The 15,813-nt window shown below is 34.5% G+C and overlaps 1 protein-coding gene across 1 annotated transcript; it reads left to right on the forward strand.

Annotated features, from left to right (window-relative positions):
• The first annotated feature begins 9,766 nt into the window (after positions 1-9,766).
• LOC141601871 (uncharacterized) lies at positions 9,767-12,206 on the forward strand. The gene is made up of 3 exons (XM_074422178.1): positions 9,767-11,130; positions 11,297-11,594; positions 11,748-12,206. Exons 1-3 carry the CDS (start codon positions 9,767-9,769, stop codon positions 12,204-12,206), a joined length of 2,121 nt encoding a protein of 706 aa, XP_074278279.1.
• The last annotated feature ends 3,607 nt before the right edge of the window (positions 12,207-15,813 follow it).

A 15,813-nucleotide genomic window follows, 5' to 3' on the forward strand; every position in this document is an offset into this window, starting at 1 on the left:
ATAGAACAAGATATTCGCCCTATTTACACTTTGAAGTGTATGGTCGAATACAATTTCAATCATAAAAGGTTATTACTTCTTCATCTCTTCTACCAACGAACTAGGTAGATACTTGGTATCCACTTAATGAGGTTAGAAGAGAAATTCTTTGAATGAGTTCAAATGAATGTTTAAAAGGTATCAAAACGTAGAAGTTATGAAACCAAAGTATTAGTACTTTGTAAAAATAAGGAACAATAAAGTGAAGACTTTCATATGCACCAAAAGGAGTGTGAAATGGTATCACAAGTTCACTTTCAATATGATATGATTGAATCTTTACAATAAAGTTGGAAGAAGTTTCTGTTATAAAAATTTGTCTCGCATTTAAATGAGATATGGTTAGGCATGGTACCTAAATTGTAGCTTGTTTCGATGGTGAAAATGTGGTCTCTCTTCCTACATGATCACGAGAACAAAGGGTTTGTGGCTCGTGATGCTGTCTATTAAAGAAAAGAGGATTATTTCTTGTAGACAGAGTGGGAGAAAATGTTCAAGAGCCACAAACTGAGAATAAGACGTAGGAAGATGTTCCTTCTTGGTCAAAATCAGTTAATATTTATTCGAAACCAAAAGTGGACAAGAGTCATGTTATTTTTGAAAGTAACAAACCTGTAACTTATTAGGATGCTTTATCTAGTTTCAGCTCCGCGAAAGTCAGAAACGAGCATAAATATGAAAATGTTTATTTAGCTTGGTTGGTTGGTGGCAAAGGTTTTTGCATGCACCAATAACGCTTCATTGTATTCGGATATGATTTGATATAGTTGGATTTTAAAATCATCTTGCATGAGTTTTGTAAATGGCAACTATCCTAAGGTAGGACACAAACTTAAGAAGAAATCTTAAGCAGAAGTTAAGAAGTTAAATTGTATGTTTTGGTCATGTGATAAACATGTCTCGAATTGTCGAGTAGTTCTATTTATACATGGAGTTTAGTGGGAGCAATGTGGTATTAATAGTCTTATATGTAAACGACATATTAATCATTGTGAATGATGAAAGACTTAGGAGAGGAATAATAATACATCTCTAAGGTATCCAGACCTATAAAGATAGTTTTAAGAGGATATTAGCGTTAAATGGATATTCTTATATCGATAAGAGTCTAGACAAGTTCAAAGGTATTGAACATGTAGAAATTGAATCCACTTGCTTTCGTTGCGGGATTAATTCATTAAGCTAAGATGTATCGTCATTCTTATAATTCGTATACTTTGAGTATGACGAAAGATTATAAATCGAATTTATGTGAAAGTCAATATATAACCATATAGTCTATCCATTAGTAATCAAGAAGCAATAATGATAGGTCTTCTATGTCTCATATGTAGATAACATATTATTCATTGAGAATGATGGGCCAATACTCTCTTCCGTGAAGAAGTGATTGGGAGACTAGGAGGAGGTGCATGACATCTTTAGTATCCGAATCGATAGTGATATATAAGAGAGGATAAGTGTATAGAAATAATTAATGGAATTGTGTGCAAGGAGTTACACAAAAACCATATTCTCTACACATAAGGGTGGTTAGAGAACCATCTTGGCTATATTATTTAAAGAGAACATCTGCTAGAAACGTTCTAGGCAGTTGAATAATAGGAGATATACAACAGAAATTGAGTACACTTGCAGTAAAGAGATATGCAAGAAGGAGAGGATGATGTTAGGATTAGGTTTTGTGGATTGGAGGAACTATGGTTGTTCGTTCTAATAACCGAAGGTCCTATCCCTACTCATTGTGAGGTCAGTGGGAGCTATTCTAAGGTAAGAGAACCTATGTCTAGATTGGATTTAGACACGTACTCAAAATTTTTATAATAAAGATTATACATAACCAAGGGAAAAAGTATATAGTAAGGTTAGTAAAGGTGCAAAGTGTTGTTAAGACTTACTAATGAAAGCCTTTTCATATACTTAGCATGATAAGTCATGTCATTTCAATTAAATTGAGATGATCAACTATATACAAGATTAAAATTGAATTATAGATTATGTAATAATTGATATTGTATCAATTTTACATATGTGATAATACACTCATCGTTTGAGTTTTATTCAAAACTTTTTTCTTATAATACTTTGTTTTCCAAATAGGTTGTCGAGACAATATTGACCCCTATTAAAGTGAACTGGATTAACTTAGTATTGGCCCCTAGTTGCTTTTATGAGGTGACGTCTCCAAGTGACTAGAGTGTGATGCGATTGATGGCAAGTTCAAGTGCCATAGAGTCATAAGAGATGACTAGTCGATCACATAGGCAGACTGTATGAGGTACTCTGTCGGGCAGTGACGGCTTATAGAGTTCTGATAATTCATATCGCCTGGTCGTGGCGAGAGCTACTATAGTATTCTTTTGAGTCAATTCTTTGACTAGAGACTGTTCACCCAAGTTGGCACAATTTCTGAGTGACTTTAAATTATGCTCTACGACTTTCGTAAATGAGGTCAAATGGGCACCTTTTGGGTCATGATGAGTTGTGGCTAGACAAAGGGAATTGTGCGATAGGAATTGTCCAACCCCTTGTCAGGGTTATTTTGAATCTCAGGGCCACTCGAGGAGTAGTGAACTGAAAATGTGTGGCCACGCTCGGAAGGTATCTATGGTAGATAATTCCGGTCAGACAGTTACTCTCAAGATCGAGGAAACCACTCTAGATATGATCAAATGCAAGTACGACCTGCAAGACACCTTGCATTGAGTGGGAGATGATGTAATAGGACAAGAGAATTGGTGACGCACACTTGTCTCGGACAAGTGGGAGATTGTTGGAGTATGTGTCCTCAACAATGGTGCGATCACATTATTGAAACTCATGATAAGAATACGTAAGGGATGATTCATTTATATAAATCAACTGGTCAACATTAATCGGTAATGATTGGCTAACTAGAGTTTGACATTACTTTCGTTTTAACGGTGGTGATCAGTTGATCCCTTAAGGCCACTCTTAAAGGACGATTCCCTCAATTGTAAAGTTAATCGATTGTATGACGATATAGATTGATTAAATCCTTAAATTGAACAAATTGATATTTATAGGAGAGAATATTATATCTTATTGTAATTTGATTAAATAAGATTCAATTTACTAATTAATATGTTATATTTCTAAAATTGATTAATGTTAATTAAACATTTGAGATAAGAGAAATTAGTTAGCTATAATTACAAAATGTTTTAGATTATATTAACTAGACTTAATATGACACATTTTATATATATATGTAATTGTGAATTACTTGTTAATTTGTTAATTGTAATTTATTTAATATATAGTGATATTTAATTTGTTAAATATGCATTATTATGCCTTATTACATGTTACATGTCGCATGTCACACAAATTACAACCGACAAATTACAAAGATAAAATGGAAGTCCATTTTATGTGCTAAAACCGGTTTTATGGGCTTGTAGTGTGATGATTGTTGTTCTTTTTCATGCAAATAGACAACATGATTACACTTACACCCTACTTCCTAACCGGTTGCATGTGTATGACTAAAATTATGAGCATGCTAATAAAATAAGAATAATCCACACCCACTCACATAGTGAGCCGGTTTTGGTGTGTTAAAATGACAATAAGTTGTTCATTTTGACACAATTGATTCTTATGAAAAATCTCTCTTATTCTCCTTCTCTCACAAAATGGTTTTATGCTAAAAACTTGTTCAATAATTCTAATAATCTAAACATATTACAAGAGTAGTAGTAATAATAATATTAGAATTAAATTTAAGGTAAACTACATCTATTATCTAGTTAGTAATATTTGTAGGATTGTGGGATAGTCTTGGAGCAATTGAAAGGAGGTTCTCATACTATTGAGACAAGGGGATCATCTAATTACTTTGAGCTCAAGAACAAGTAAAGGAAGGTGTCCTTGTTTGTGCCCATTTCCGTCTCATCACCATTGTAAGAAAACCGTTTTCTCCTCATTCTTGTTTTATGTTATGTATGCACTAGATTCACAAAGACTAAATCAATGGTTAATTTAGATCTAATTAAAATGAGTTTAATTAAGGGGTTAATGAATCCTTTCAGATATAGCCGCCTTGTAGGTTACAGGTTCGTTACTTTCTAAAATTAACACATCATAATCACCATCCTCTTTGATAACTCCTAGATATCTATCAGGCTGGCGACTAATTCTATCTGATCTCCTAGGTTCCGAAGGAATTACAACAGAATTAGATGTCGAAGGAACATCTTACTATGTCATCTCCTCAGTTTGCGGCTCCTGAACTTTAAAAATTTCAAATTTTCTCCCACTCTGTCTTCTAGAAATAAAATTCTTTTCTAGAAAGACAGCATCTCGAGACAAAAACACTTTGCCCTCTTAACGGTGATAGAAATAATAACCACGAGTTTCCTTTGGATAACGCAAAAAGAAACACTTGTCGGATCGGGGAGCTAATTTATCGTCAGACTTTCTTTTGACATAAGCTTCGCAACCCCATACACGAAGAAACGACAAGTTAGGGACCTTCCTTTTCTATATCTCATATGGAGTTTTCTCAGCTGCTTTAGTCGAACTTCAATTTAGTGAGAATATAGCAGACAAAAGCGCGAAACCCCAAAATGAGTCTGGTAATTCAATTTGACTCATCATAGATTGAACCATATCTAGTAAAGTTCGATTCCTCCTTTCAGCCACACCATTCAACTGTGGTGTGCCTGGAGGAGTTAACTGTGAAACTATTCCACATCTTTTCAGGTGATTATCAAAGTCATTACTTAGATATTCCTCTCCACGATCTGATCGTAAGGTTTTGATCTTTCTTTGAAGTTGGTTCTCTACTTCACTTTAAAACTCCTTGAATTGATCAAAAGCTTCACTTTTATGTCTGATTAAGTAGACATAGCCATATCTACTAAAATCATCAGTAAAAGTGATGAAGTAGTCATAACCTCCTCTGGCAGTGACTGTCATTGGTCCACATACATCGGTATGTATAAGACCCAACAACTCACTCGCTCGTGTACCTTTTCCAGAAAAAGGAGTACGAGTCATTTTCCCAAGTAAACAAGATTCGCATATTCCATAAGATTCAAAATCGAATGGTTTGAGAACTCCTGTGGACACAAATATCTTTATACGCTTCTCGTTTATATGACCTAAACGAAAATGCCAAAGAAAACATTGATCCGAATCACCTGTTTTAACCCTTTTATTGTCTATATGATAAACATCTTTAGTTAGATCTAGAATGTATATTCCACCAATTGCTATGGCTTGACCATAAACCAAATCATCATATGAAAAGGTGAGACAATTATTTTTAATCACAAATGTAAAACCTTCTGTGTCTAACACAGAAATAGAAATTATATTCTTGCTTAGAGTTGGTATATAATAACAATTATTTAAGTATAACTCTTGGCCTGATCCTAATTTGATTACATATGTTCCTACAGAAACCGCAGCTACTCTAGCTCCATTTCCCATACGTAGGTCAATGTCACCTTTAGCTAATTGTGGTACGTTAACTAACCCTTGCAAATGATTACAAAGGTGTGAACCACATCCAGTATCAAATACCCATGTCGTGGTACTAGCATAGTCTATGTCTATCATATAAACATTGGAGGAAAAAGAGCTCGTTATCTCATACGTTCAGCTACTTTATCGTCCAAATGTTCAGGGTATTTTATCTTGAACCTCGTCTTGTCTTTAACATTTAAAGCTAAGATTTCTTTCCCAAAACTCCCACTAAATTGTGCATTATTCTCTTCATAAGAGGATTTATCAACGTTTGTTGCACAATTATAAGATTTGGTAGAATTAGATTCAACTAAATGGCGCATTGTTTCGTCTGCTCCAATGTCTTTATGGAGATTTGTCTCCCAATTATGATAAATATTATTTTCCAAAGAAAAGCTTCCCAAAGACATACGCGGTTGTCAAATTTGAGAAGTGGATTGAACGTTGATAATTGTCATTTACGATGATATACTACAAAACGGAATAAAGGAAATATTAATATTCATCGTATAAATTACTCGAGAAACAATTTCAACCGAGTTTAAAGAAATTAGCATTTTTATAATGATCTCTCACCTAAATTATATAAATGATCCCAAGATCTGTCTCTAAATAAATCTCGGCCCAGTGACGCCAGACAAACGAGATCTAAATAAATTCGGTGAGTCAACCCTTTGACTGATTCTACTTCTAGAACTCTCGGTCGATAGATTTAAAGTAAATCCATCTCCTAGCCCCGGAATACAAGACTGGGCCCGGTGAAGCCAGACATACCAACCTTGCAATTCCATTGAGTCCAACCAACTTTTACATGTAACAGTGATTATTACCCTACTTACCCAACTTATAAGGGAACGCCCCGGTGAGCCGAACCCGCCCCTAATGAAGAAGGGATTCATAGGTACTACTAATTGGTAAGGCTAATCTCAATTTTAATTAATGTGAGAGATCTTGTCAATTTATCATCTATCACCTCTAAGTGAACTAAACTGGTGAATTATAGATAATTTTAATTGACAATAGATGAAAATAAACAAAAAAATGCATGTATTGGCGATTTGGCATGAATGTAAAAATAAAACACGTGTAAAAAAAAAATCTAATAAGGCCTCCCAATCTAGTTAATCTAATTGACCATTATAACTTCGGAAACCAACTCCTTGGTCCCTTGAACTTCATTGGAACGCCTTCCAATATAGTTTGGTGTTTTGTAAACTCCGGTCTTCATTGGAACTCCTTTCTGAGAAGCTCCGTCTTTAAGATTCCGCCGGTCTTCGTAATAAAAAATTACAAGTATAAAATGAATTACATAGCAATTCCTATTATACATTTGTAAAATTAAAATTAAAATAATCTATTACTATTACAAAACAGCGATACGAGATCGCAATTAATTACAAAACAAATTAGTATTCCCTTACATTACGGGTAATACCAATTTAACTAACTAAGCCATACTAGACAAATTACATGAATAAATTACATAAATTTAAATGACAATCATCTAAAAATGCAGAATATAAATCATATTTAAACATGCTCTATAATGCCAAATCGCCCTATAAACCATCGGTTTAATATAAAGCTCGTAACTTTGGTTAATTAAGCGGTTTTTAACCTTTAAAAACACAAATTCGTACTTAAATCAAGTTTAAGCACTAAAAAAAACTTTCCAACCAGTTTTGGGACTTAAAAATTAGTCTTCACTAATTTCATAATAATCTCATAACTTTTTATGAACTATTGCTAATTAAGACTTATTAAATCATAACCTTTATGAAATAAATCCAAATAAATAAACAAAATTATGGAAAAACTTGAAATAATTTTTTTTTTATTTTGGAACATTTCCAGAAACTCAAAACTTTAAAAATTTTTGTCCATAAATTATTTTGTATCAAATACACAATTTAAACCTTGTTTTTGTATTTTTTTAATGTATTAATTCCGAATTAAATACAAAAAATTCGAAAAATAATCAAATAAATTTTTTAATATTCCGGAACATTTTCCAGAACCTAAAAATGTTAAAACATTTACCCAAAAAATTCGATTAAAATTTGAGAAAAAAATGGTTACATTTTATCGGTTTTATCTCATAAAAACCAAAATACATGAAAAAATTAATCAAATCAATTTTCTAAATTGACATCCAATGTATACGAAATGCAAGTAACCTTAAATAAATTTCTTATGCCATAAAATTCATTTTTATGAATTTTAACTAATATAATCACATTTTATTGACTTTTAACTATTAAAATCAATAACCATGCAAAATTAATCAAATTAATTTTCTAATTTTTACTTATTCTAAGTAAATCATGCATGTATGACAATATAAAATTTTGATGGCCAGAATTAACATGCAACTCACTTTAGTTAACAATTAACCAATTTTATGCATATTAAGTTGGTTTTAAGACGGAAAAATCACTTAATTAGCAATAAAATTCCATAATTAACCAAATTTGACATAAACCATTTTAAGGTCAGAATTTATAAATAAAACAAAAATTTTTGTGCCAAAATATTTTACACAAAAAAATTCCAGTTTTATAAAGTCATCTTATAACTCGATAAAATTGTCAAAAATCTTGTGTTTGTTATTCCATGTAAAGAAGGATCCAATAGATTTTAAGTCATGTAAGTTACAATGGTGGAGGCAGTCTTGGAAAGGTTTAATATCTGCAAGAGAAACAGTAGCACCCGCAAGTCTCTCATTAGGGTGGAGAACATTATTAAAGTCTCCTCCCACCAACCAAGGCCCCTGAACAGAGTTGCTATACCCTTTCAAACTATTCCACAGAGTACCCCTCTCAGCAGCTCTGTTATAACCATAAACCAAAGTAAAGAAGAACACCTGCTGATTCCCCCTCATAGTAATTCTAGAGTGAAGTGATTGAGGTCTAACATCTAATATATCCACAACAATAAACAGGATTCCAGAGTAACCAAATTCTACCTCACTCAGCTACTGAATTATTAGTGCAAATATACCATCCACTACAAATATTATTTCTAAATTTATTCCACATAATAGATTTAACTTTAGTTTTTACTAGCCCAAATAGCCCCAGATTATTATTATGCAGAAACCATTTTATATCCTTCTGCTTATTCAGGCTATTGAGTCCCCTAACATTCCAGAAACCAATGTTAGCCATGATCCATAACTCCCCTCAAACCAGTTCCAGACCCTTTTTGCTTCAGTTGGGTTGATCTGATAGTAGCCATGTTAAGTGCATCCAAAAATGTATTACCATGAAGAGGATTAGAGGATCCACTGCCATTCTGTCTCATGACTCTTCTAATAATGCCACCAGGAGTTTGCAGGGGTTGAATAACAGTAGCTCTAGGAACCACAGGAGTTGCAGTAACCATAGGAGCTTTACCCTTATCCACAACCTTTGCTACTTGGGGTTGAACAACCTTCTTTTGCTAGACTTGTTTCACTTTGACCCCCTCTTTTTTCTTTCTACACTGATCCTTGTTATGTCCTATGCCAAAACACTCAGAACATTTGAGAGGTAACCAGTCATACTCAACTTTGACAGTATGATCTTTCCCTTTTTCGTCCTTGAACTGAATAGAGTTAGGAAAGTTTTGATTAACCTGCACATCCACCAGCAGCCTAGCATAACCAAGGAATGTTTTGTGACGAGTAGCTTCATCACATTGAACATACTCCCCAATAAGACCACTGATTTATTTCAGGCATTCAATTCCCCAAAATTTCAAATCCAATCCAGCCAGTTTGATCCAGATAGGTACAGTTTGTACATTCTGTTTAACAAGGTTCACATCTGGTGTCCATTCATTAATGATAACAGGCTTCTTGTCAAACATAAAATGTCCCAAACTAACCACTTCATTTTTTCAACAGTCTTAAATCTGACTATGAATACCCCATTAGGCATAAAGGAAATTTTATCCATATCATAATCCTTCCAAATCCTTTTCAGATATCCAGAACAACATTCCAAGGAGGATTTGTACCCATGATATACCCATATAACGAAGATGCCCAATAATTAATCTCAGGCAAAAAATCAGCTTTAGAAAGTTGCAAGGAAATCTGACCAGAATTAATTGGATTGGAAATCTGGGTAATACCAGGTGATTTCTTCCGTTTTTGAACCTCTGTCCAGGTACCATTCTCCTCCTCAACGAGAGTTTCAGCCTCCAAAACAGGCTCCGTTGTGGGTGGCAATAAGAGAAGGACGACAAGATGGATACCCTAGTTTATAGCAGACTGGATAGATGTGTGAGTAATTCTGATTGGGTTATTCAATTCCCTGAGTCTTATGCCTACTTCATGCCTGAGGGAACTTTTGACCACTGTCCCTGTGTTATCTATCTTCAGGGTCTGCCCAATGCAAGAAAACAATCCTTTAAGTACTTTAACATGTGGGCTTTGGATGCAAATTTCAAGCAAGTTGTCACTGCAGGATGGAATAGGGCTATTAAGGGGAATCACATGTTTCAACATGTTAAGAAACTGAAGGGGCTTAAATTTGACCTTAAAGCACTTAACAAAGGTAATCTGGGAGATATTGAGAATAAGGTAAAAGTGGCTAAGTTGGCTTTGTTCCAGATACAGGAGGCTCTAATTCAGAATCCTATAGATAATACTCTTATTGTAACTGAAAGGGATTTATCTCCTGAATTGATTATTTTACAAAAAGCATGGCATATGTTTCTTGATCAGAAGGCAAAAATTGACTGGATTAATGTGGGTGATGATAATACCCATTATTTTCATGCTCATATTAAAACTAGAAGAGCAAGAAACAAAGTTCTACAGATTTATGATCATGAAGGTAATATGTGCACCTCCAGTCCAGACATTCAGAATGATTTCATTAAATATTATGAGATTCTGCTAGGAAGTAGTAAGCATGTTGACCCTGTCTGTGCCACTATTATGAGTGATGGCCCTGTTTTGAACATGGCTCACCATGAGATCCTCCTGGCTACTGTGACACCTGCAGAGGTCAGAAATGCTATGTTCGATATTGGTGGCAATAAAGCCCCAGGCCCTGATGGATTCAGCAGTCAGTTCTACAAAGACACTTGGGACATTACTGGGGATAATGTGACTTCTACTATCCAGGAATTTTTTGCTAATGGTAAACTCCATAAACAGGTCAATTCCACTCTTATTACTCTTGTCCCCAAAGTTGAATTACCCTCTGATGTCACCCAATTTCGTCCTATTGCTTGTTGTAACTCCATATATAAATGCATTAGTAAAATTATTTGCAATAGGATGAGCACTATACTACCTAATATTATAAATCCCTCACAAAGTGCTTTCATCAAGGGTAGAGACATAGTGGAAAACATTCTAATTTGTCAAGACTTGGTCAAGATGTATAATAGAAAGGCTGTCTCTCCCAGGGTCATTATGAAAAATGATCTTCAAAAAGCCTATGATTCCATAGAATGGAGTTTTGTGGACAGCATGTTAAGAGCTCTTAATTTTACCCCTTCTTTCATCAACCTGCTTATGGAATGCATCACTTCCCCCACTTATTCTTTATCTCTTAATGGAGAGTCTTTTGGATACTTCCCTGGTAAGAGAGGCTTGAGGCAAGGGGATCCTTTGTCCCCCTCTCTTATTTGTCATCTGCATGGAATACCTGAGTAGAATGTTGGGAAGGATCAAGGATTATACTAATTTTAATTACCACCCCCTTTGTGGCAGAATCAAACTCACTAACCTTGTTTTTGCTGATGACCTTTTAATGTTCTGTAGAGGTGATAGAACTTCAATTATTGGCATGTCAAGGGCTTTTGAATCATTCTCTAGAGCATCTAGTCTCAAAATGAACAAAGGGAAATCCAGTCTCTATAGTAATGCGGTTACCAGGGGCACTATAGATGATATACTCAAGATCACTGGAATGTCTTATGGTACTCTTCCTTTTAAGTATCTGGGAATTCCAATTGCTGCTAGAAAATTATCAGTGCTTGAATGTACTAGTTTGGTTGATAAAGTGGTTTGCGGAATAAGATATCTTGGCAGCAGAAAACTAAGTTATGCTGGTCATTTGGTACTGATTAAAGCTGTTCTGTCAACTCTTCATACTTACTAGCCCAGGATTTTCATTCTTCCCTCTACTATTCTCAAGAATATTACTGCAATCTGTAGAAAATTTCTCTGGACTGGTATTGACAATGACCAGGGTAGTACACTGGTTTCTTAGGAGCATATTTGTCAACCTAAGACTCATGGTGGGTTGGATATTAAGGACATTATAAGATGGAACAAGGCAGCTTTGGGTAAGTACATTTGGTGGCTGGCACATAAAAAGGACCATTTTTGGGTAAGATGGATTCATTCTATTTACATAAAAAATGGTTCCTGGTTTTCCTATGATCCTAAACAAAATGGAAGTTGGGCCTGGAGAAAGCTCTGTAAGATCAGGGATCTTATGGTGGCTGGTTATGTGGGAGACTGGTGGCTAAAACCTCATCAAGAATATACTATTGCTAGTGGTTATGATTGGTTGAGTCCTCCCATGGTGAAGGTAAATTGGACTAAGTTTGTTTGGATTAAAGATGCTCACCCTAAGCATAGCTTCATAGGATGGCTAGTGATGCATGAAAGATTGCTTACAAGAGATAGGCTGAAGAGGATGGGGATTATTATAGATGACATCTGAATTTTATGTGACTCTGCTCCTGAATCAGATGCTTACCTCTCTTTTACCTGCATTTTCAGTTAGAAATGCCTGCAGTTGCTGTCCCAGAAACTAGGCTGCCATCTACCTAGGGTGGACTGGACTGCGTGGTGGCTTAGAAAGAATTTTTGTTCCCACGCACTGAAGAGATCGGCTGCTGCACATATCCTGGCTCTCATACATGCAATTTGGTGGTGCAGAAATCGTTGTAGGCTTGAGGGCTATCTTCCTCGGCCTGAGTCTGTATTTGCTCATATTGTTCATGGCATTAAGCTGTGAACTATGGGCTAGTTCTCTTATTTCTACTTCTGTCATTTTCATATTCTTATGAGAGTAGAAATGAAAAAGTTGTAATGTTTGTAAGAGCTTTGTTAGCTTGTTGGGCTCAAGCGATGTTTTTGGGTTAACCTTATTAATATAAGTTCACCTTTATACCAAAAAAATTGTCAAAAATCGACATGCATGCAAGAACAAAGCTCTGATACCACTTGAAAGTAATAGACCCCTAATTAGAATCCTCTAATTAGTTACCAAATTACTTGTTAATTTAGTTTATGATAATCTAGTTACATGCATGCTTATAAGATGGACTAAAAATATAAAAGAAACAATTTTCTTACATTGATTATGGTATAAAATGGGCACAACAAGAAGGACTCCTTCCACTTATTGATCTTGAGCTAAATACCAAAGGATGATCCTCCAATCTTCAATCACCAAAGTAGGTGATCTCCTCTTGATGGCACCCAAGATATCACCCGAAAACCAACTAAATTAGTAACTAGCTAATTTAGATGATAACCTTGAAATAGTATTACAAATTATTATTATTACTATAATAATAGTAAATGTATATTGTTTAAGTGAGTTTTGGGTGTGTTTTGGATGAAGATAAGAAGGAAAAATGAAGAACAACAATTGTTCATCAAGGCCTACAAAACTGGCCACTACAATGAGATAGAACAATTTTTCCTTCTAATTTTTCTAACCCTTAAATGATTAAGTTGGGGGAGGGGGGGGGGGGGGGGGGGGTATAGAAGGTTAAATGTAACCAAATGAAGAACATTTGTTAGTGGCACTTGCCAAACCACATGTGATGACTATCATCATCAAAAGTGGTGGCACATGTGTAATTATCAGGTCCATTTCAACTTCCGACATTTGTCCCGCAAATGCTTATAAGTCGTATATTTAATTATACTATAAAATTAAATATTAATTTAATTTTGTAACACTTAAATAATATAAATTAACAAATGATGTTCACCCAACTTTCAAGTAATATTAGACCATTTTTTCAATATAAACTGTGTCTCATGAAACTCTATTAGCTAAATTTACAACCTCTTGTAAATTTGATTAGCTAATTACCTCCGCCTCAAACTTAATAAACTCACCGCATTAAAACTAATACTTTATCAGTAAATAATACTAATTTAGTAAATTAACTATTAATTACTAAATTTTTATCTCATTTAATCACATTAATAAGATATAATATTTATTACTCAATTATCACATAATATGATAATAAATATACTTTAAAACTCACTTGACTAACCATTAGTAAATATATATATTTCAAGGAACTAATTATCCAAATAATTAGATTTCCATTTGGGCTCCATCCTATAGGTGTGACCTCGAGTGATCAATGATCACCGCCGTCATACGACAGTAACGTCAAACTCTAGTCAGCCGAGCGTTACCGATTTACGTTAATCAGTTGACAAATAAAAAATTATTTCCCTGATATTCCTTTTATGAGATTTATTATGTAGACGCACTATTCAGGATGACACTACTCCAACAAGACTCGATTGAGTACCCACGCATTTTGGGTCAACAACGTAGCCATACGATGATAGGATTGCGCGGTTGTTTATTTTCCCCTATTTTTGTAGCTGGTTTGGGGGAATTTCTACGCTCTTACTCGGTATTCTCTTCCCTTATATTTTGTTTTATTGTATTATCTCTAGTTATTTCTCATTCCTTTTGTTAGATGTATCTTTTAGGTTGCTGGATGTTTTTGTGTGTTTGCTGTGTTGTAGGCGTCATAATGAGGACACTGTGACATTTAGGTTTGGGGGAGGAGTCTTTAATTATGTTGTGTGATTTATTTATGTTGAGTGCTTTTATATCAAAAATTCATAAAAATTTCAAAATTTCAAAATACAAAAACATGTTTTTCCTTTGTTTTGAGTCGAATCTTGGTGAATTTAATAACAATGATGTTAAATTGCATTATTTTTGCACTTGAATCCCAAATAGTTGTCCATGTACATTGTTTTGACCCGTTATCCACGAAAACAAAGCTCATAATTCTAGTCTTAACCGCATTGACATGCCTTATATTGATTAGATTTGACACAATTATGTTGGTAAACTACTTAAATTCTAAGGTCTATAGAGCTTCCTAGGCCAGGAACATCAGTAAACTGGTCTCATTGTTATTTAGGCTTGAGTGTGGTTTCTCCTTGTGGAATATGTAATATCAAATTGCATAAGTGTAACATTGATTTCTTGATACTTTTGTTGCTTTCATTTGACTAAGTACATATGGATAGGCGGTTCTTACCGTTCAAATAAGCCTTACATTACCTTTTGTTTAGCCCGTTTGAACCCTTGTAGTCAATATTTATTTACATCCTATGAGCTACAATCCAAGAATTTGCCTACCTTATCGGGACAGTCGCAGTTGGGACTATTATTGTCAATTGTGCGTGTAGTAGAGTTATTTGACAATTCTGTTGTATCCTTGTGTTGGAAAAAGAAAAAATATGAAGCAAAAGAAGAAGAAAAAAGAAAAAAAAAAGAAAAAAAAAAAAGAAATTATTTGCTTCATTTGGTGTTGTTAAGGATCGAAAGGATGGTGACTAGAGTCTAATGCATATTTGGAGAGTACTTTGTTAGCTCTCATGTGTGCTAAAGTTAAGATTATTTCTATAAAGATGGGTTCATTTGTATTTATTATCATATATTTGGTTTTGGTTTAGCGCTGCGACTACCGTCTTAGCTCCACATATCCATAACGTGCTTTGGCACAAAACCTTTCTATCCCTTTAACCCATTTGCCATCCTTATTGTCCTTGATACATGTAATTTTGTCTATGATGTGAGTCATAATTACGCACATGTAGTCCCCTAACTAAGCCTCATTTTGCATACTAATATAGCATTTCATAGCCATTTTATTCGTCATTTGCTTCCTATTTGCTTTCCTAGTGCATTTTACATGTCTTTTAGGAAAGAAGATAATGAGGCGGAATTCCCGTCTCTCGCGCATATTCGGATGATCGCTTGGTATGATCGCTCTAATCTCTATTTCCCTTCCATTTATTTTCATTATTCATATGAGGAGGATGGGCTTACATGTCAAGGAGTATGTGGTGTATTTTGTTGTTGCAGCTTGTGTATCTGTGTGTTGTTAGGAGTTGCATCTAGATTATATGACATTCTAGTTGATAAAAGCATATGCATTAGAGTTGTATATATGTTAGTTGCATCATGGCATGTAGTTTGCATGGTTAGAAAATTTTTGTGAAAATGCCTATTGGGGAAGCTTGACAAGTGTATATAAGGCCCTTCT

The sequence above is a fragment of the Silene latifolia genome, chromosome 9, assembly GCF_048544455.1.
Source record: "Silene latifolia isolate original U9 population chromosome 9, ASM4854445v1, whole genome shotgun sequence".
NCBI classification, from domain to species: Eukaryota; Viridiplantae; Streptophyta; class Magnoliopsida; order Caryophyllales; family Caryophyllaceae; genus Silene; species Silene latifolia.

What these genes read in the sequence shown, in the direction of transcription:
- LOC141601871 (XM_074422178.1), top strand. Translation starts at nt 9,767, where the DNA reads ATGGATACCCTAGTTTATAGCAGACTGGATAGATGTGTGAGTAATTCT. An exon ending in CCTGGTAAGAGAGGCTTGAG is followed by an intron (nt 11,131 to 11,296) that starts GCAAGGGGATCC and finishes AATGTTCTGTAG; the next exon opens with AGGTGATAGAACTTCAATTA. An exon ending in TAAGTTATGCTGGTCATTTG is followed by an intron (nt 11,595 to 11,747) that starts GTACTGATTAAA and finishes CTGGTTTCTTAG; the next exon opens with GAGCATATTTGTCAACCTAA.